This window comes from Camelus bactrianus, chromosome 23 (genome assembly GCF_048773025.1).
Source record: "Camelus bactrianus isolate YW-2024 breed Bactrian camel chromosome 23, ASM4877302v1, whole genome shotgun sequence".
Classification (NCBI taxonomy): Eukaryota; Metazoa; Chordata; class Mammalia; order Artiodactyla; family Camelidae; genus Camelus; species Camelus bactrianus.
In genome coordinates, this window is record NC_133561.1 from 1169025 (window position 1) to 1189797 (window position 20773).

At 60.2% G+C, this 20773-nt stretch overlaps 1 protein-coding gene and 2 long non-coding RNA genes across 7 annotated transcripts in view; 2 read left to right on the forward strand and 1 right to left on the reverse strand.

The window, feature by feature from the left end:
- The window catches only part of IGFN1 (immunoglobulin like and fibronectin type III domain containing 1), a 30956-nt gene extending 19490 nt beyond the window's left edge, over positions 1-11466 (reverse strand). Inside the window, exons 1-12 of one of the 5 annotated variants that reach the window (XM_074351533.1) lie at positions 11328-11466; positions 10900-11095; positions 10484-10558; positions 9173-9219; positions 8597-8719; positions 7486-7625; positions 6587-6686; positions 4856-4900; positions 4556-4601; positions 3876-4050; positions 3094-3207; positions 1084-1252 (exon numbers count right to left, since the gene is read on the reverse strand). In XM_074351533.1, the coding sequence (XP_074207634.1) occupies positions 1084-1252; positions 3094-3207; positions 3876-4050; positions 4556-4601; positions 4856-4900; positions 6587-6686; positions 7486-7625; positions 8597-8719; positions 9173-9179 (919 nt within the window). In that variant the 5' untranslated portion in view covers positions 9180-9219; positions 10484-10558; positions 10900-11095; positions 11328-11466. Of the gene's footprint in view, positions 1-1083; positions 1253-3093; positions 3208-3875; positions 4051-4555; positions 4602-4855; positions 4901-6586; positions 6687-7485; positions 7626-8596; positions 8720-9172; positions 9223-10483; positions 10559-10899; positions 11096-11327 lie in introns of all 5 variants that reach the window. The other 4 variants (XM_074351532.1, XM_074351534.1, XM_074351536.1 and 1 more) reach the window with 4 other exon arrangements.
- LOC141574738 (uncharacterized) lies at positions 9-1816 on the forward strand. The gene is made up of 2 exons (XR_012501752.1): positions 9-974; positions 1060-1816. It is a non-coding gene; the product is annotated as an uncharacterized LOC141574738 (long non-coding RNA).
- Positions 11467-12902: 1436 nt separating the features above from the next.
- Positions 12903-16250, forward strand: LOC123617204 (uncharacterized). Its single transcript, XR_006725333.2, has 3 exons — positions 12903-12995; positions 13121-13208; positions 14888-16250. It is a non-coding gene; the product is annotated as an uncharacterized LOC123617204 (long non-coding RNA).
- The last annotated feature ends 4523 nt before the right edge of the window (positions 16251-20773 follow it).

Consider the following 20773-nt stretch of genomic DNA (forward strand, 5'->3'; position numbering starts at 1 on the left):
CTGTGGGGGGAGCAGGACCGGGGGGTCAGCCGGGTGGCAGGACACCGTGTGACCTGACACAGCGGGGCTGGGAGCTCAGAATCCCTGGCTCAGACCAGCTTAGCCACAGGTCCCTGTGTCACCTTGGACAGGTCACTCCTCACCCCAGGTATCAATTTCCCACACATAAAATGAGGAGTTATAATTAGGTTATGAAGAGTGAGCCTCTGGGCCTGGAAGCCTGTCGTTCTAAATCTGAACGTTCTATCTGGGGGCCAGGTAGGCACAGGAAGGAAGCCAGCGCTCTGAGCACAGGGCTTCACATCTGTCGTCTGGTTAATCCTCACCAGCACTCGGGGCAGGTGTGAGTGTTTCCCTTTCACAGGTAAGAAAATGGAGGCTTTCAAAGTTAAGCAGCTTGCCCCAGTCTTGCCCAGCTAAGAGGTGGTCCAGCTGGAATTCGCCCCTGGGGCTGGCTGGCCCCAAAGCCCCTGTTCCTTTCCCCACATCAAGCTGTTTCCAGGCATTTCAAAGCGCCGTCCCGCAGCCAGGCCTGCTGGAGGTCTCCCCTCTCCCTCTTCCTCAGCCTTGACTGAGCCGAGTTCTTCATCTGCCTTCGGGAAGCGCTCCCCACCCCCCACCCGCCTCTCCTCCCTCCAAGGCCCTGGGGCTGGCAGGTGCTGGGGGCGGGGCTTGGAGCAGAAGGGGCGGGGCGGCAGGGGGGGATGGGGCCTGCACGGGCACCAGGGTGCCCGACCCAGTGGACACTCTTGCTGGTGGGTTGTGGGAGAGCAGGCCCCACGCTGGCGAGGAGTGAGGCTCTAGAAGTTGTGGAATTAGTTGGATTTGGCCTGAGAGTGAAGGGTTTTTGCAGGTGGTCTGTGACCCGGGTGCTCTCCGTCTGAGACAGACTCGGTGGAGCCCAGCCCAGCACCAAGGAGCACGGACCTCGGACCAAGACTTGGAAAAGGAATCATCACAATCTAGCCATCTGGGTACGTGTTCCTCTCCCCGACTGCAAGGGGGCCAGGCCACGTTCTCCCCGCACCTCCATGGCATTGACACGAGCCCCTCACTCAGACTCCTGCCGGGCAGACCACTCACCGCTGGCCTCCAGCTCCGTGGAGAAGACCTCAGCATCCTCCACCCTAACCTGGTAAATGCCAGCGTCCTCAGGCCGTAGGTCCCGGATCTGGAATTGGTAGTGCCTCCCCAGATGCCGCAGACAGTGCTTGGTCTGGTTGTCGAAGCCATAGGGGACCATCTTGCCATCCTGAGGCCGGGAGAGGAGAGGCGACCAGGGCCTCCGTGAGTCTGCAGCGCCTCCTGCCCCCATCCTACCTGCCCACAGGCAGCAGTCTTCCCCACTGGCCCAGGCACTGAACAACACTGCCTGAACCGTGGAGGGGCGGGGCGCTGGGGGCGGGGAGCAGGGCCCTGAGCGTGCAGTGGAGGGAAATAAATGCTGTAGGAATATCCATGACTCTCACCCAGGAGGAAGTAATCTGCCAGCGTTATGCAAGAGACACCGGAGATCGCTGAGCCGGCAGCCGGAGTGGAGCTGCTACCCAGCGGCCCTGAGAGGTTAGCGGGGGCAGGGAGGCGGCAGCAGTGGCCAGGGGGCCCGGCGCTTCCACTCATGAGGAGCAAGTGAACTACCCGCCACCTTCAAGGCGCCGCAATCCCAGCAGTCTGCACACACCCACTTTAGCTGAGCCGGGACAGACCGGCTTCTTGCTGAATACGGACAGATGGTCCCTGACTTAACGATGGTTTAGCTTGTGCTGTTTTGACTTTACGACGGTGCGAAAGCGATACACATTCAGTAGAAACCGTACTTGGAGTCTGGAATTTCGGTCTTTCCCAGGCTAGCGGTCGTGGCGCTGGGCAGCCTCAGCCCCAGCCCCGGTCAGCCCCGCGCTCACGGGGCAAACCACCGATGGACGTGGAACCACTCCGTACCAGACAACCGCCTGGTTTCCACTTTCGGTGTGGTAATCAATAAATTCCAGGAGACACTCAACTCTATGATGAAGCAGGCTTTCTGTTGGGCGACTCTGCCCAGCACAGGCTAATGTGAGTGCTCCGAGCGCGGCGACGGTCACTAGGCTGAGCTATGGGGTTTGGTAGACTAGGTGTATTGAACGTAGTTTTGACTTACAAAGGGTTTCTCAGGATGTACCCCCACCGTAGGTCGAGGAAGATCTGTATTAATGATAGCTAACACTTAGCTGCCTGCTGTGTGCCCGGTGCTGTTTGAGGGACCTGGGACACATCAGTGAATAAAACAGAGTCCTGCCCTCCGGGAGCTACAGTTCTACGGGGAGACAGGGAAATAGCAAAAGTCATGAGTAAGTGCATAATACAACGTGTGTCAGACAGAGATGAAGCTGGGGGATGAAGAGAGAGGAAGGAGGCTGTGGGTCCAGAAGTGCCGGGATGGCACGGGGGCACAACAGCCCTGCACGAGTGTCTGGGAAGTGAGTCAGCCACGTGGACGTCGGGGCAGAGCGGGGCAGCAGAGGGAGCAGCTAGAGCAAGGGAGTGGGGATGGGGATGGGGGCGCAGTGTGGCAAGGCGGGGACTGAGGGGAGGAGCGAATCAGGCATTTCTCATTTCTCATCTCCATACTCCAGGAGATAGGACCTGTGTCATCCTCATGTCCCCTACCAGGGTGCCGAGGCACAGGGAAGGTGAGCATTTTGCTGAGGTCACACAGCCAGGAAGTGGTGCAACCTGGATGAGTCCGACCACAGGACAGCGTTATACTTTGCTGCTGCCCTCCCCCACCCCGGACCCCTTCCCGTCCCCCACCTGGCTGACATGTAATGACCCCTGGAGCCCATGCAGGGCCGTGTCTCGAGAGACAGCTCAGGTGGTAAAGGTGCACTTCTCAGAACCCTCTTTTGACTCCGTGCCCTGGCTGGAGAGCCTAGCTGCTCAGTGAGAGGTCGGAGGTCTCTGTGGACTGCCTTCACCAGGGTTTGACCTGACCCCAAGCAGGAACTTGCTGGGAGGCAGGGCTCACCTCCCGTGTTCTCTGCTGCCCCCACAGTTCCTCTCCCGGACCAGCAGCAGCCCTGTCAGAGCCCCCCGTGGCCCCTCCAGCCTCACCTTATAGAGGTAAATCTTGCTCTTGGGACTCTTGAGATCCAGCTCCAGGTCAAATATCGCGACGCCCTCCTTGTTAACTGTGATGTGTCTCAGGTTGAGGATGGCATTGAGGTACTGGGGAAGACAGACCCACCAGGCGAGCCCTCTGAGTGCCCTCTTCCAATCCTCAGCCCCCAGCCCCCAGCAGCCCTGCTGAGCAGCATGTGCCTGGTTTACACGCGGGAGGCGGGTCCGGCGTCAAAGCAGGTGGGAGAGCCCGGATGAGGGAAGCCAAGCCCCTGGGTGGGAGGTTGGATGAACCACCTTCAAGCTGATAACATTGCTATTTTCGGGATAATGAAAACAAGCTGTTTTGTGTTTCCAGGGGAAAAGAAAATTAGACTTTTACTATGGTTAGATTAGACACAGGGAAGAACTCCCTACACAGTATGTCAGAGGCTGGAGCTCCCTTCTCTGGAAGCCTTTAGAAATGACAGGTACCCAAGGTCGGGTGACGGTGATGGACAATGACGATGATGGTGGCAGCGGCCAGGAAGCCTTTATTAGGCTAAGTGCGCTAAGTACATCGTCTTATTCAACCTCTCGATTACCCTACCCAGCGGGTACCTGTAGCATCCATCTCACAAGTAAGGAAACCACAACCTGGAGGCCCTAACTTTTCCAAAGCCCCAGATTTTAGGAAGTATCGGAACCAGGACGTGGGTCCTTAGCGGACACGACGCTGGGCTCCAGCCGCGAGCGCCTCCCCCCAGGTGCAGGTGCGGCGCGGGCGGGGCAGGTACCGGTGCCAGCTTCTCCTCTCGCTCCTTGTGCATCTGCTGCAGCCGGCGCAGCATGCCGCGGAAGTCCACGATGCCGTACTTGAGGCAGATCTTCTCATAGTCCTTCCGGTCCGCCGTCATCAGCAGCTGCCACACCTGCTCTAGGTCCACCTTCTCGTGGACGGGAGACGGGGCCCTGGGGAGCGGGGTCGGCAGGTCAGAGGAAGCGGGGCCCTAGGAGCTTCTCACCCGGGCCTGGCGCCCCCAGGGGTGGTGGGGAGCTGCCCCTCTGCGTTGGAAGAAAGGGGCACAAAGACTGACCACTGCGGGGTCTGGAAGGACCCAGAGATGGGCGGGCTGGGCCTAACCACAAAGCCCCTGCTTTCCCAGGAGAGACTCCTGGATCTCAGGGCAAGGTGTCTTTGGGGGGAAGTTGTTCTGTTGCTCTAAAAATTTTTTTGAATTGCTGTTCTAGTGAAGTACCCCATTTTACAGATGAATAAGTCAGGACCTAGGGAGGGGAAATGATTAAGTTGAGGATACAGAGCTTAAAAGTGGAGAGCTGGATCCCGAGCTCCAGCCCAGTTCCTCCCATCCACCACCAGAAGTCAGTCCCCAGCATGTGTTGGGGGTGGAGGAGAAGGGAGCCCAGCGTACAGCGGGGGGGCCTCCCAACTCCCCACAGACAGGCCCAGACCCACCTCTTTTTCAGCATCTTCCGGAAATCCATCAGCTCCTTCTTGAGGTCTAGAAAAGGAAGAGGAGTGAGGCCCCCGTCCCAGGGTGGGATTCCTCGGGGCTAACGCAGGGTGGGTTGAGAAGGGGCTGGAGGGAGGGCGCGAAGTCCATGGCTGATGGCCGAGCTTTTGAAAGGGGAGCTCCTGTGGGCGGGTGGTGGCCCGTGAAGCACCTGTGAGGGCTTGGCCAGGTGGGGAGCACCCGGCAGGGAGCAGCCCATCCCCCCAACGACCACACAGAGATTTCTGACAGCCTCTACCTACCCTCTTGGGGCTCCTTTTGCCTCTTCCGATTCTTCCGAAAGCCAACTGGAGCATCGGGAGGAAAGGAGGGCGTGAATGTGGACAGCCAGGAAAAGAAGCAGAACACATCGATGGTCTCTGAGAGCCCACTGAGTCTGGGCGCTGACCGCCCCACGCCCCTCTAAGGCCAGCGTGGCCCAGCAAGAGGGAGCACAGGGCCAAGGGTCTGTCCACCGTAAGCTCTGGTCCCCCAGAGTGTGCCCACAGAGGGGCTGACCTGATCACCATCTCATGTTGGGGTGGCACACTCCCATGTCTACAGGGCCGGAGGGTTGCGTGAATGGGGGGAGTGACCGCTGATGACCACAAGCTGACTGGCATCTGAAGGGGCAGCTGGCCTTCCCCCCACCTGAGAGCTCCCACTTCAGGGCATAGGCCCGCCATCACCAGACATGACCCCCGCAGAGGCTGGAAGGCTGCCCACTGGCCTTTCTGGCTTCCCTGGCAACTGGGAGTGGCCCTGTGACACTGTTCTGGCCAATGAGGTGTGAAAAGAGTGTCTGTGGAAGTGTCTGCTTCCTTCCTTTTTTATTTTTAAAAATCATATGTTCACATTTTGTAAAAGAGCAAGAATAACTAAAATAAATGGATATTGTAAATCATGGTCTCATTTCAGAACCCTATTTTGCCACAGACGACCCGTTTGACTTTTGCGTTGGTTTCCTTCAGGAGACAAAGTGCACGTGCTTCTGTCTCCAGGAGGAAGTTCCCTAACATAGTTTTCCTAAAACCTTGAAACTTTTGCTGAAGAACAAAGAAGGATTTGCTTTGTACAGAACAATATGAGTTTCATGCTCCTTCTGGGAAACGGCACCTGCTGGAGCTGCATCTATTTTTTCAGTTGTAAGTTTCTTTTTTTATTGAAGGATAATTGATGTACAATTTTATATTAGCCTCTGCTTTCTTGATAAAAGGGCCAGATATACCTGGGGGTGCTTCTCTGCCTCTTCTGCTTGAATGTGGGTTCAGTTTGGGTCTGCTGCAGTTGTCCCGTGAAGACAAGGTTCAGAACCAACCCCTAAATGCAGCAGAGCCATGGGACGGAGAGGGTCTGGCTGTCCAGCAACAGCCCCGACCGTGGCTGGAACCCTGGGCGAACCCCAGGACCTGTTCCCACAGCTGGTGGCTTTGCTTCTTGGGCTACTTGGAGGAGGGATCCTATTACTTGTGGGCAAAAGTGTAACCAATTGAGAGAGAAGAGCTGCTTTCCAAGAGACGTTTACCTTCAATTACTTGCCGATAATTAATTTAAAATTTTGGAAACACCGTGCAAACCAAAAAAAAACAAAAAACAAAAAACAAAAAACCAAAAGCACAACCGATTTGGCCTTTGTGTGCTCTGTTTGTCCCGTCTGATGCAGACCTGCACAAAACAGCCTGTGTGTGGCGGAGACGCTGGGGCCAAGAGAAGGAAACGAAGCCCCCTGAGTCAGCTGGCAAAGCGGGACTGGAAAGTTCCAGGCCCTGACCTCGTTTCTCGGCGCGAAGAGAATATCCTTCAGAGCATCTGCAGGGGGCGCCCGCGAGCGGGAACCCGCTCAACCACGTGCAGCGGGAGCGTGTGGCGGATGAAGCCCACGGCTCCGCAGCGGGCGCGGCTCGACAGCTGTGGCCCTCCCCGCCCCCTGCCCCACCCGCAGCGTGGCCTGATTCCGCTCAGGGCTCTCCCCGGGGGAGAGGGGGCAAGCACACCTTCTATGACCGTGAGCCTCGCCGAGCACATGGCCTCCCCGTACGCGTTCACTGCTGTGCAGCGGTACAGGTCCATGTCGTCACCCGTCAGCTTGTTGATCTGCAGGGAGGCCAAGGGCAGGGGAACAGGGCTAGTCCTCCCCCCTCCTCCGCTCACTGGACATGACTGGGTTATAAGATGAACAAGACACAGCCTTCCCCGGGAAAGCAGAGCCCAGCCCGAACACCTGGATCAGGACAGCGGAGGACAGACCGACTCTGCCGCCAGGGGCAGCGCGGGTGGCAGAGGGATCCGGCTGCACACGGTGAGATGGACCAGGGACTGAACACCGCCCCTGTCCTGCACCGTGGGCCGGCTGCCGGAGCTCACTGAACCGTAGTCCCTTTACGTACGCCGCGAGGCTCATAGTGCCCCCAAAGCAGCGGATGGGCGAGATCGCAGTGCACAGCCCATGCCGGATGACCGGCCCAGGGCTAGCGCACCGCAGGCAATTGGGGACTGGTGTAAATGCTGCCGAGACCGACCAGCGGCGACCGCGCACTACCAGCAGCTCAGGCACCGGCTGGGCACTTTGCATAAACCTTTAGTGCTCGTAAAACCCCATAAAGGAGGTGCTGCCATTACCCCCACTGACAGATGTGCCGACAGGAGAACAGAGACGTGAGTGACCTTCCAAGGCCGGGACGCTGGGCCTGGGGCTCTAACACAGGCGCCCGGCTCCAGAGCTCGAGCGCAGTTCCAGGTGTTCTATCAGCTCGCCCGCGCACAGCTGGCTCGGCAGCCTGGAGTCCACTCAGCCCCAGCTGGGGTATATCTTACTCCCCTGGGGACTGGAGACCTTCTAGGGGACAGGAAAGGACAGGCTGAACCCCGTCCAGGGAAGAAACGCAGTTCTTACCTGCAGCACGTGCTCCTTGCTGCCGGGGGTGGACGAGATCTGGTACTTGCTGGAATTACTGAGGTCACCTTTGGAGCACTGCCAGCTCACCTCGGGTCTGGGCTCCCCACAGACCACGGCCCGAAAGATGGCGTTTTTTCCTGTGGAGATTGACGGGTTGGAGGAGGATTGACAATATCTTCCCTGCTGCAGGCACTTCAACTGCCCGTTCCAAGAAGGGGGTCTGGCCTTGGTCCCCGCGACCCCAGGGCTCATCCGATGCAGGGGGGCAGCTGTCTCCAGGCACCCAGAGGTCGGCTCTCACCTGGCTTGCCTGCTCCGAGCCTGGGCTCGCAGAGGGAGCCACACGCAGGTGGAGTGTCTGGGGGATGGGAGAGGGCTGGGGCGGGAGGTGGGGATAAGGGGCCTTACGGACTGTCCCAAGACGGGGAAGGTCGAGCCTTTTGTGGGTCCTGCGTCCACTCTCTAGGGAGAACGGCGACCTCGGAAAGGCCTGGCTGTGATGCCCAAAGGGGCTGGTTCTGAGACGCAGGTTTCCAGCCTCAAGGGAGAGTCTGAACTCTGTCCTTGGCCTGAATGCCTGGGGCTGCCCCCCTCAAGGACCCCCAGACGCCAGCTGGAAACATCTCAGAAGGGAAGGGTTTGGAGTAAAGACCCAAGGGCCCCCCACCCCTGTGGCAAGAGACACAGTTTCTCGTGACTGTCAGGGGGACTTAGATTTACACACATAAGGGGCCAGCATTTTTCTCAGGGGAAATCCGCTGCAGGGACCTGTGTGGTGGAAGGAACACTAACCTGCACCCTCCCGCAGGTCCTGTTCCCAACCCTTCCCTGGGCACCTTGCTCAGGTGGCCTTCTGGAGGGGCTCCTAGCCTGCCTGTGAGCCCCTGGGGCAGGGCGCTCTGGGCGGCCAGGGCAGGGAGCCCCAGTTAGCTCAGTGCTGAAGGTGTCTCTGCAGCAGCTCCCTGGGGGCGGGGGGCACACACAGCCCACCACCCTCCCCGCTCCCCTTCCTTGCTCCCAAGTGCTTATTCCCGGGTGTGCTGGCACCCCTCTGCGGAGGTGTTGGCGCAGGGACCCGCCACCCCTCCCACTCCCCTCCGGGTCTCACCCTCCAGGAGAGCCAGGGTGACAGGCTTCTGCTCAAAGTCCGGCAGGCTGCACCCTTCAGGGACGTCCTCCACCAGCTGCCGGATGCTCACCCCCGGCATGGAGGGCTTCTTGAGGGGCTTGCCTGGGGGAGGCGGAAGGAAGGGAGATGGGCCCCCACGCAGTGGAGCACGGGCCTCTCACCCGCGGGGCAGGCTCCCTCGGCTCTCCCACTGTCGGGCAGGACTGGCACCATGGGCAGTGCTTTGGGATTTTCTAGCACAGTGTGGCAGTGGTCTTCCCGCAGTGTGAACACAGCGCCTGGGAAGCGGGCAGGGGTGCCCTGGGGAGACCGTGGGAGTGTCATGGGGGGGAAGCTGGGGAAAAGGGAGTGAAAATGAGTCCTGGGTGGCAACCAGGACCCCTGTGGGGGGCTCTGCACCCTGAGTTCAGGAAAACAAATGGAAACCCAAAGCCGAAACTCAAGAGGCAGAGGGAGGGGTGTGCTCCCAGACTCTGTGGGAGGAACCCCTCCCCTCCTCCCCGCCCGGTGGGGCACAGGTCAGGGCTGGCAGGGAGAAGGGGGCCCCCCTCTCACCTGCCATCCTGCTGGCTCGTCTTTGGCTGCTGAGGAGGGTGACGGATCTGCTGAGAACAGAAGACAGAATTGCTCAGGAAGACCCCACCCCTCCCACGTGCTGGGGCCTCCGCCACTCTGGAGTGGGAGCCGGCTGGAGCTGCCGCCCTGGGAGCCGCCTCACCCGGGCGAACGGTACCTTGGCGTCCCAGAGTTCCCTGGTCCAGGGAAACCAACCTCCCGGAGACCAGGGCGGGGTAGGACGCTGCCCACTTGGCACCTTTTCCGGACAAAAGAAACTGTAGGGCTGAGCCACGAGCTGTGCTGGTGGCCTAGCCTCGTGGTGGGACCCCAGGCCCGGTGGTCACTCAGAGGGTGGGACACAGCCTCTCCCCATGTCAGGAAAGCAAATCCCCAGCGTCAGGATTCTTCTGGCTGTTTAACCACCTGGCCCCTTGACTTCCCCTGGGACGCCTGGCTCCTCCCCCACCTCCGAGATTCCACAGCAGGACCAGCAGCAGTCTGTCTACCCCCAACCCCCATCCAGTCTGGGACCCAGATCACCAGGTCTGCAGGCAAGAATCCCCGACTTGCTGCTTCAAGATCTTCTAAGCCCAGGCTGAAGGGATCTCTATAAATCCATCCGCCTGCCTCCGAAGCCAGTGAGTAATAATGTCAGGTAAACAAGCGGCCTTTCCTAACCACCACCACCATCTCCCCCCAGCTTCCTCTCAATGACATCCATCCATCATGGCCAGTGGGCGTGCCACCAGGGGAGGGAGGTGGGGGCTTGGCTCTGGGCTAGGATGAGAGCCTTGAGGAGACCGGTGGGTTGAGTGGGGAGGGGATGTCTTGAAAGGACTGCCAGCAGGCCCACCCCCTGTGCGACTGGCCCGCGGCCAAGGGGTTCCACTTGGGGGACGCCACTTCCTGCCCAAGAGCCCTCAATATAGAATCACACGACAAGGCACATTCCTCCCTCCAAGTGACGCTCTTCCATTTCACAACTGCCCACCCACTGGCCCTCTGGCCCCAGGGCGTCCCCTCTGCAGCCCGGCCACCGCCCCCCAGCGCGCTGGAATGCCACGGCGCGCCAGCCGCGGCGTTCTGGAGCGGTCATGGGCCACAGCCGCCGCTCAGCGGGGAGTCGCCGGGGAGGGCCAGGAGGGATGGAGGGGAACCCAGCTGGCTGCGGCTGGGGAGGGGCTCTGTCCCACCGCCACGCCCGCGCCTGCACACGGTCTCCACCCTGGAGCGGTCCACACAGACGTCTTAGTCAGCATCTTCACCTCCACAGCTCCATCACCAATGCACCAGCTCTCCGTTACTTACTTGGCTGTTTGTCACGCACGGAGAAGTGTAATCCTCTGCCCGCCTCTCCTTGCAGCCTCCTGCTCCGGGTCCCAGCTGAGAAGGGAGAGAGCAGAGCCACCGTGGGGACTTAGGGGCCCACGTGGAGCCACCTCACCCTCCCGCCCTACCTCCATCTCTTTGGGAATGAGCTAGATTGCGGACGAAGCCAAAGCCAAAGGGCGAGAGGCTGTCTGCTGGAGACTAGGGGGTGGTGGTCTCCACTGGCGGCGGGCGTGGGTGGGGGCCGTGGGGAGGAGACAAATGCTCTCTGCACATTGGAAAGAATCCTAATTCTTCTCTGCGCCAAGCAGCAACCCGTGTCCTCACTTCAGCCCAGTCCCACAGGAGTCCCCTGGTCGCCCTCCAGGCCCCACAGCCCGCCACCCCTGCCACACCTGCTGTGTCGTCCAGCGGACCTGCGGCCTGCGGCTCCGCCACCAGCAGGAGTTAGGGCAGGAAGAGACAAACAGGGGTTCTCTCAATTCTTTGGACTGTGCTGTTCATCAAGACGTAGCGAGTCCCAGACCTCAGGTCCTTGTCCCGACAGCTTGTCAGATTTTTAACCTGGCCATCATTTCCACCCAAGCGGTGCTGAGACAATCAGAGCCAGGACAGAACCACCCGATCGGACTCCCTGCGGCTCTCCTTCCAGTATCCCGGCGCCACTGGAGGGGATGTCCCTGCACCCGGGCGTGAGCAGCCACCCAAGGAGCGCCCCCGGCGGGTTTCACGCCCTCTGCCCACCCCCTCCTCAGTATTCCAGCCTCTCCATCCCTGCCCTGCCCCCGCTGGGTGGGCAGCCAGGTGTACGGGGCCCACTCACCTGGGTACACAGTCGGCCTCCCGCCTCCCGTGGCTCCCTCCTCCCGCGTCCAGCTGCTGCGCGCTGCCCGAGGCTCTGAATGGACTGCTGGGGACGGGAGGAGCTGGGAGCAGATGTAGGTCACAGCAGACTCGTCAGCCTCCCTCTGCCCCTCCCACTCAGCCCCTCCCTCCTCCTCCTCCAGCCAGGGCTTGGCGGGATAGGGCCCCAGGGGGTTCATGCCCTTGCCTCCTGGGGGGTCAGGGACAGAAGGGTCCTGTGGCAGGGTCTCACCCAACTCCTCGCAGAGCTTTAAGTTCTTAGCCAGACTGGCTTCGTTAAGCCCGCTCCCCACTGCCTCATTCATACGAACCCTCTTAGCGGGGATGTTCTCACCATCCAAAGCCTTAATTCTTCAGCTGAGCCGATCCCTTGGGACCCTTGGCACCATAAGTCACTTGGACATGTAAAGCCGCCGCCCTCTTGGGAGTCACAATCCAAAGTACCACACAGACCCAAACTCGAGAAGCTAGTCACAGCCCGACAGACAAGAGGGAGTGATCCTGAAGGCTCTGCCACTGGAGAGTGTGGGGCAGGGTGGGAGGCCAAGAGGGCTCACAGGAGGAGGCGAGCTTTCTCCAGACAGAAGGGGTATCCTGGCCAGCTGGGCGGGGGGCTGAGGGGGCAGGGCAGATGGCTGGGTGTTTGAGGATGAGTGCACGGAAGGTGGGAATCGGGGGTAGGACAGCCGGTGACAGATTGCCTCCAGAGGAGCGGAGGGCAGGCTGGCCCAGAGGAGCTAAAGTGATATGGCTGCCTGCTCTGCTTGGGAGAGCCCCTGCTCTCTCCTTGAGAACAGAGAACTGGTTTGTTGCCACCAATAAGCAAGGCTTGATCAAGGATTCAGGCAGAGGAGAAGGGCAGTGGGGCCAAAGGTTCCTTCAAGCAGAGGAATTTACACGTCCCTGTCAGTACACTGTCAATTCCATCAGCATTATCTCTGCCCGCGCTCCAGGAGGGCAGGAGTCTGACCGCTCACACTCGGTGTGTGTGCATGTGCCCCTGTGTGTTTCTAGCTCTGGGTGTCAGAGTATGGTGTTTCATTTATTCGACAAATATGTGTTGAACACCCCCTCCGCGGGCCCGTGGGTCTAGCACCTGGGGATACACAGGGAAGCCCAGGCAGGCCCCCGGCCCCCACAGCTGACAGTCAGGGGAGCTGAAGTTGGGAGAGCAGGAAAGAGCAGAGGGAGGAGAGCTTGGACGCGTGGGTGGCTTTGGAAACCACTGAAGAAATTTGATCTGTATCCTAAGCTGGAGGGGTGATGAGATCCAATTCTCATTTTTCAAAACCCACTCTGCAGCCTGGTAGGAAAGGGGTCAGAGGAGGGTGGAACTGAGAGGCAAGCGTCCAGCTCCCAGGAAGGTGGACCAGCCACCCCAAGGTGTTCTTTCTTCCGGGGGGCTGGGAGCCCTACTGCAGGGGGCCTCCGGGACCCAATGCTGTGTCGTCCCGGGGGTAAGGGAGGCTGTGAGCAGGGCCCAATACGGACCCTTAGCATCTCAGGTGCCTCTGCTGGCCCCCAGGTGGCTGGTAGACTCTCCCCTGAGGCCTCCAGTGGCCGCCAGACCTCATCAGGAGTGCCTGTCCACTCTGGCCTGTCCCATACATGGAGCCGTCTCACTGAGGTGAGGTGGAAGTTTCAGGACTCTTACGAGACGGCCGATGGTCTTCACTCACCCTCTGCTCTCGGTCCTTAATCCTTCATCCTCTGCCGAAGGAGCGCCCAGTAATACGTGGCTGTGCCTTGCAGGTGCAGCTGCCGCGTGGAGGTGAGAATCTTCAGTCGCATGAAGGGTCCTGGGCCAGACACTGGCGCTGCTCCCTGTAGTTGGCAGTGGGTAAGAGCAGGGTGAGGGAGGGTCCCGGTCCCAACCCCCAGCCCCGCCCTTCTAGGAATTCCTTGGCTACCACTCAAGCCAGTGACAGGGGCTTCTGATCATTCTCCAGTGATCTTTCCCAGAGCCCAGATTATAGCCCGTGGAGAACCCATCTCTCCCTGTCATGAGCCTCATTGCACTGCCTGAGAGACTTTTCCTTTGGGATGTCAAGGAGCAAGGCCCCGCCATCCTTGATGAGGGGGGATCCGCAACCACGAGCTTTGGGCAGGGGCCTGTGGGTGTTACCCGTTCTCCTCTGAGCCTTGCAAGAAGGCTCAGTGACTCGGGGAGAGAAAGGATCACGGTTTAATAACGCTCTCCTGCCCCCGTCAGCGGGAACAGCCTCGCACAGCAGGCGCTGGGACCTCAGGCCCGTAAGGGGCCCTCTTGCTGCCCGTGGCTTGGGTTGAGCGGGATGATCTCTGAGGTCCTGGCCTTCTCGACCCTTCTGGCGTCCTGCGACTTGCTGAGAGGGTTCCCAGGGCCAGGCCCGTGGACCTGGGAAGCCGGGTGACTTCACGTGACTCAGGAGAGCATGTGAACTCACTTGCAGGCTGCCCCTGCCCCTGCGTTGGCGTGAAAAGGTCCTTCTCCAGCGAGGCAAGGGCGGTGGGCGCTCTCCACGGGACAGGCTCTCTCTGCTCCTGCTGGGGTCCAGGCGGATGGGCTGGGAGCACGTGGTTCTGATGAGAGACATTCACATGCGTGTGCAAACACACACACACACACACACACACACACACACACACAGAGTCACCAACAGAGTGGACTCTCCTTAAAGGAAGGGGCCACATGCAGCCCCGTGGAGACCGCATCAGGATTCAGGGCCATTCGTGGGCCTGGGGTTGAACACAGGACTGCAGTCAGACCCTCCTTCCCAGGAAGGTGGGCTGTGAGCACGAGGTGGGGGTGGACACCCTTCCCCTGCCCCACTCTGGCTTCCCTGGGGGCTCCCGGGACCCAGCCACCCCCGACACGCATACACAGCTGCCCGCTGGCTGGTGCCCCTCCCACGCTCCAGTCCAGCCCGCCGGTCAGCCTCAGTTCACGTCTTTCCCACCCGCTGCGTGTAATGCATCCCCTGTGGCCTCACAGGGATGAGGGCCTCAGGGACCCCAGGGCAATTTCATGCTTATGAAGCTGGCTCTCAGCAGCAGAGAAACTCGAGTCAGGGCCCAATCCGCTCCTGTGTGAGGGCCCTGCCCAGCTGGCCCCGCCGACCTGAGGGTCGCAGGAGGGAGCGGTGGGCAGAGCCCCTGCCCAGGGTCCCGGTGGGGATGGGTCTCAGAGGCCTCTGTCTCCGGGCACAGGTAGAGCCTCCCAGAGGGTCAGGGCTGGACAGAGCTTTGGGTGCATCCAACAGCTTCGGCTCAACAGCGCAGCCTCGACGGACCCCTGCAGAGCGCACGGCAGGCCGGACCTTGTTCTGAGCCTTTGGATGTATTAGCTCTTAACCTCCACTTTTTCTTTAAGTGAAACATAGTTGACGTGCAATAGGATGTCAGCCTGAGGTGAACGACATTTGCACACGTTATGAAACACTCACCACAAAGTCATCTGTCCTCAAAGCTGTCACTCACAATCCTGTTGACCGTCCTTCTTATGCTGCATTCTACATCCTGTGGCTTTTTACTTTACAGCTGGAGACTGGTACCTCCTCACCCCTTCAACTACTTTGCATCCCCTGGCCCCGCCGCCCTCCCCTCTGGCCACCGCCCGTTTGCCCTCTGTGTCTCCTGTGGATCTAACCCGACTTCCTCCTGTTCAGAGAGGGGCATGGAGGAGGCCGGGAGAGGAGCAGGACCTGCCAAGGGCACCCAGCGAATCAGCCAGGTTCACCTCCACTGTGGGGAGACCGCCGACCACTAAGTCATTCTGGAGAGCCGCTCTGTGGAGGCGTCGATCGGGCCGGGAGGAGGAGGAGAAACTGCTCTTGCCAACAGGACTGAGCCCACGCTGCCTGTGAGCCTGGTTGTCCCATAGCCGGCATCTTACCGAGACGCTGGCCTGCACGCCCATGGTCACTGGGCTCCCCGCGTTGCCGTGGACACCCACCACCTGGGTCGCCTCATTTGCCCACAGCCACATCGGAGGTGGAAGCAGTCTGTCCGCCTTGCAGAGAAGGACGCTGAGGCTGAGAGCTGTGAACGTGGGCCCCGCGTTCCGCAGCCAGGTGACCCAGGAGGTTGCAGGGCGGGCGGCCTGAGCCTGTGACGTCTGCCTCCCGGCCCAGACGTTCCACATGGCAAGCAGTGGATGTGATCCGTTTCCCCGGCTTCCTGGCTGCATGCTTTTGCCCCCAGACCTCATCCTTGGAAGGCTTAGCGGCGCTTGTCGGAAGTTGAGAAGCGCCCAGCCGTTTGCAGTTTCTGAGCCTTCTGGCATTTTTTAAAGAAAGAAATGAGCAAACAGGGCAGAATATGAGTAACACGTTATAAATGTGCACATTGAACCTCTTAAGACAGTCAGCCGTGGACACGGAACGCTGGCCCATAGTTGCCCTGTTCCCAGGCCCCTATAGGGCGGGCAAACAGCTGATTCTTGGTGCCCAGCCAGCAGCATGAATCAGGAACGAACACTATTTATGCCTAAAAGTGGGCGATGAGTGTCCTTTTCTTTCACTCCCATCAGTGATTTCTCCAAGACCACGTGGACAACTCACCAGAGATGACGTGGGGCGGGTGAGGGAACAGCCCCCACCCCGCAGGGGGCCCTGCCCCACCCACGTGTGCTGGTCCCACCGTCAGCACAGCTGCCCCGCTCACGGGGTCCCTGGCAGCCCAGCCGAGTGCCAGGCGTCGCGGGAGGAGACTGTGGCGCTGTCATGGCCTCCTCTCTGCATGCCGTCTCTCCTGGGGGCGGGGCCTCTGTGCTGGCAGGATGGTGGGGGCGGCCTGGAGACCCCACCCGCACCCTCCTCCTCTGTCAGGTCACAGCTCTGTGCAAAGCTGAATGCCGTCTGCTCGGGTGGAGAAGCTGGGTCTAGAAGGCGGTAGGGAGCTGAGGGTCTGGGGGGACCTGAGGCAGACAGGGTGGGGACCCGGGAACGAGGTCTAAAGCTGCCTGGAAGCCCACGGGCAGCGAAGCTCAGACTCTGGTCTTACACGCTGAGCCCTGTGGGAACTCCAGCCACACAGGGAGCCTGTTTGCACCAAATCGAAGCTTCTGGAGGCATCCAAGGCCTCTCCACCGACCAACATCCTCTCCCCTCCCGACTTCCTGGTTTGTCCTTCCAACTCAGACCCGCTGGCCTCTTGTCCCCAGTTCCTCCCCCTCCTGTCTGCAGGAAGACTCTCCTGCCTTCCTGTGAGCCCCGCACTGAGTGACAGACCCCTGTGACCGCATCGATTCACCTGGTGTCACCTCTCAGGACGGTCAGGGGCACATGCCCTCTCCCCCCAAGCTGGGGATCCCCCAGGGCCCAGCGTGCCCCTCCATGTCTGACAGCTCCCCAGGCCCCACAGCCCCTGCGGTTGGCAGGTAGTCAGAAGATGGTTTCTACCCGGCCCCCTTCCTGCCCTACGAGAACACATCCCCTTTGAGCAAAAAGTTCTGCTGAAACACAGGTGCGCGTTCGCCCTCCAAGGAGCCTCTGGGCCACAACAGCCCCTCGCCAGCAGGCCCACCACCACTGCCAGCTTCACCCCATGCTGCAGTGACTTTGGTGGCTTGCCATGGAGTGGGTGAGGAGCCATGAGGGATTTTTAGGCAACGAAATAGTCAGTTTGTATTTTAGAAGGAGCTCCTGGGTGTTGTGTGCAGGCTCATTTCAGCGGAAAAATCCCTGAAGTCAGGACCTGGCTCTCCCATGAAACCGGGGCTCCCCAGGCGAGGGGCTATGTCTCCCACATCAGCCCGGGGCTCCCCACCCCTGTGCCTAAGCCCGGACACGCCCGCAGGGAAAGCTGCAGGCTGTGGACTGGTTTACCCCAGTGGAAGGTGAAACGCAGAGCAGGGCATGGCTCAACCCCGGCCCCATGCTGCCGGCTGGCTGGGACCAGGACCCGGGGGGTGAGGTGGCACGACGCAGCCCCCTGCCTTGGACTGCAAGGGCAGCATGGCTCCTTCCTCGTGGTCAGCTGTCCTCCGTCTGGCACCAGCTTCCCTGATTCCCAGCAGCCTGGCCACACTCAGCTGGTGGCAGAGATCAGGCTGAAACCCCATCCCTGCCCAGCGTCTTGGCCCTGGGGTGCCGTGCCAGAGCAGAACACCGTAGCAGGAGCCAGCCCGAGGGCCGGTGGGGAGCTGGGTCGGGGCTAGCCGGGTACTCAGGTCCTTGGGAGACCCAGGCATGGAGGAAAGGTGGCTGTCAGTCCTCTGCTTAAGAAACCCCAAGGACAAGACCGTCCCAGGGGCCTGGAGAGGAGACTGTTCTGCCCTCGGGTTGGAGGGGGTGGGTCCTCCTCCGCTGGGGGTGCAGCCCCTGCCTTGCATGCACCATGGGGAAGTCACGGCCCCCATACTCAGAGAGCTCCAGTCTGAATGGGGAGACTTAATCTGCATGGCGGGTCAGCAGTCAGCCGTGTGTGTCACTGCTGTGGTCAGCGCTGATGCCAGCTCTCTGGGATAGACAGGGATGGAGACGAGCGGGTTCTGAGCACCCACCGTGGGCAGCTGAGCGGGGCCCTGGGCACCACGACGTCGCCGTTTCCACGGCGGAGGCAGCGAGGCTCACTCACTCCGCGCCTGTCCAGGGCCTCCACGTCCCCCTCTGATGGCCCAGCCAGCTGTGCTTTCTGCCCCGCATTGATCCCCCCCCCCCGTCTTGTTTACTGGCTCCCTCCCCAGCTGAAATGCAAACCCCATGAGAGAGGTTCTGTCTTGTTTACTGAGGGGAGGGAGCGCAGTGCTTGGCACACTGGATGGATGAATAACCACCCCCCCCAGAGGGTCTACAAGTAACCCCCCCACCTCTAACTGGGGTGGGGACAGGTCCCCACCCCCTCGGCTTGCTTTCAGGAGGGCACGCTGGGGACCCCTCCGTAGGTGTGAAGACGGGAAGGCAGGGGAAAGACGCCCGTCAGGGTTCTGTGTGAGAAACTGGAGGGAGGAGACGGGTTGCAGACCAAGGGGCCCGTGAGCTTCCCAACAGAGCGGGTCCCGGAGAGCATCCCCCGCGACGGGAAGCAAGCGTTAGAGGCGAGACGGGTCACAGCCTCCAGGTGAGGGGCTAAAGTTTGAGGGGCGGGCTGTCCTAGCTGCATGTTCCCGCCGGAGCCAGCCACACGCCCGCTTCGGGTTGGAGAGGAGGGTTGGCTGACATCTGAAGACGCAAAGGGAGCAAGGTCAGCACCAACACCAGCTTCTCTGCTGACCAGGAGCTCAGCCCGCAACCCAGATCAGAGCTGCAAAGTGTTGAAACTCCCTCAGGTGATGAACTATTCTCAGACACAAATCCTGGAGCAACAGCAGGAAGTAACCACGGGGTACAGGGGGACTCCTGTCGCCGCAACGTGAGAGTCTGAGTCGCGCTTTCCGAGTGGCTTGGTGAGGCCCGAGGGGCGCGCTCATCTCCACGCAGGTGGGGGACCCAAGCCCGGGAGGTCTGAGTGCTGGACACAAACGTCTTTCCTTTAACCTCCTGCAAATATTCTCACTTTACTCTGTCCCCACGCAGTTAATTTCCCAAACATGGCTCCAAATAAACGTTTGATGTAGTTTGCAAAGATGGAGCCCGACATTCTGGGAGGTGTGTGCTGCCCTCAGAGTCCAGCGGCGGTGGAGGGCCAGGTGGGCCTGAAGTCTTGGCTCGGACAGTGGCCAAGTGCCCAGCGTAGTGCCAGCTGCCACCTCGGGCTCTTGCACGTGTAGGCATCTCTAAGCTCCCAGCTGTCCTGCGAGGGGGAGTGCTGTCCCCATTTTGCAGAGGGGACCTGAAACACTGAGAGGTGAGGGGAGTCCTGAACGACTCCGTGTCAGAGGTGGGGAGGGAGCCAGGCAGACATGCCTCTTTGCCCCCTCAAAACAGGGGTTTCTCCATGTACAAAATGGAGACCCAGTCTGCTCGCCTTTGAGGCTGTCCAACTGCCCCTACGGGACTTCCTCCTAGGACCCGGAAATGGCCGAAGGAAAAGAAAGAAAGGGAGGAAGAGAGAGGAAGAGAAACCCCTCAACCCCCAAGAAAAGATGAAGAGAAAAGGGAGCCCTGCAGAGGAGCGGCCCTGGTGCCAGCCAAGAGGGGAGGTGGCAGGGCCCTTTGTTCTGCTGGCTCAGTGCCACCTTCCGGAACTGCTCCTTCCAAATGCCCAGCCGGCACCAGCAAGTGATTCCAGGACCCAGAGCTGCACAGCACCTCCCTGCCCTTTTTCTAAAATGCTCACACCTCCGGCTGTCCCCACAGTTAATTTTGGAAGGCACCCCAGGGTCCCCATCGACCGCATCCCAGGGGACCACCTGCCAGCCCAGGTCGTCAGATACTTGCTCCCGGGAGATTGGCAGGAGCCGGCTGGATTTCATTAATGCCCATGGCGGAAAAGGGCTTTGCTGCCTGGTGATGGATGTGGGCTCCTGGAGGGACTCCCCACAGGGCGCCGGCATGGTGGCTGCACGGAGCCAGGAGCCTGCCGACCTGAAGCCCAGATTGTGTCCACCCTGGGGACAGCAGCCCTGGTGCCCGTCTCCCTGCTGGAGAAAGCTCTGCAGGGGCCTCTTGCCCGTTTTCCTCCTTACATGAGCTTGATCTGACCCACAGCATTGGGGGATGGTGCCCTGGCCTCTTGGGTCCCCCCCTTTTTATTGTTAATGGAAGGACTGGGGGTTGAACCCAGGACCTCATGCCTGCTAAGCACACACTCTGCCTTCCAGGGGTCTTTGTCTGGTGGGCTTTCCTCTGCTCTCCAAGGATGATTCCACTGACAATACAGTGAAGGCTGGCTTCCCCCGAACCTGGCCCGGACTTACCCGTCTGCAGGGGGCTGGGAGCAGAAGATGTGATCTCAGACCTCCTGGGGGCCACCCTCCACTTTACTTACAAAAATTATGGGGGTAAGAAAAATTGCCCTTCCATGAATGCCATCTCCTGGTTGACCTTTGGAGACTAGTTTAAAATGACCTTAGGCTAAAAGGACCAAGCTCACAAGCTGAATAGAAAAAAAAATCCAGGAGAATTCAGGATGGTGGGACGGACGTGAACCGCCAGCCCTGTTGCTTCGTGGTCTGTGCTGGTGGACATCCATGATCTAGAACAGTGGGAGGGGGTCTGTCCGCTGACTTGCAATTATGCAGATAACTGTGGGTGTAACTTCCTAGGCGTGTGAGCAGAGCCTAGTCTCGAACTTTTGGAGCATCTGTTCCCTCACATGACACTGATCCCAGTGGAAGGGCAATGGACTCTCGAATCAGACAGGCTCAGGTTTAATACCACTTTGACTACCTGGAGGCTGTGAGCCTGGAGTGACTGGACACAGGGGAGTGGAGGAAACTGTATCAGTGAGGCAGGGGCTCACCCTTCACTGGGCCGCAGGCTGTGGGATGACCGGCATTTTTCGCCGACCAGGGTGGGAAGTGCGGCGGTGATCTGAGCAGAG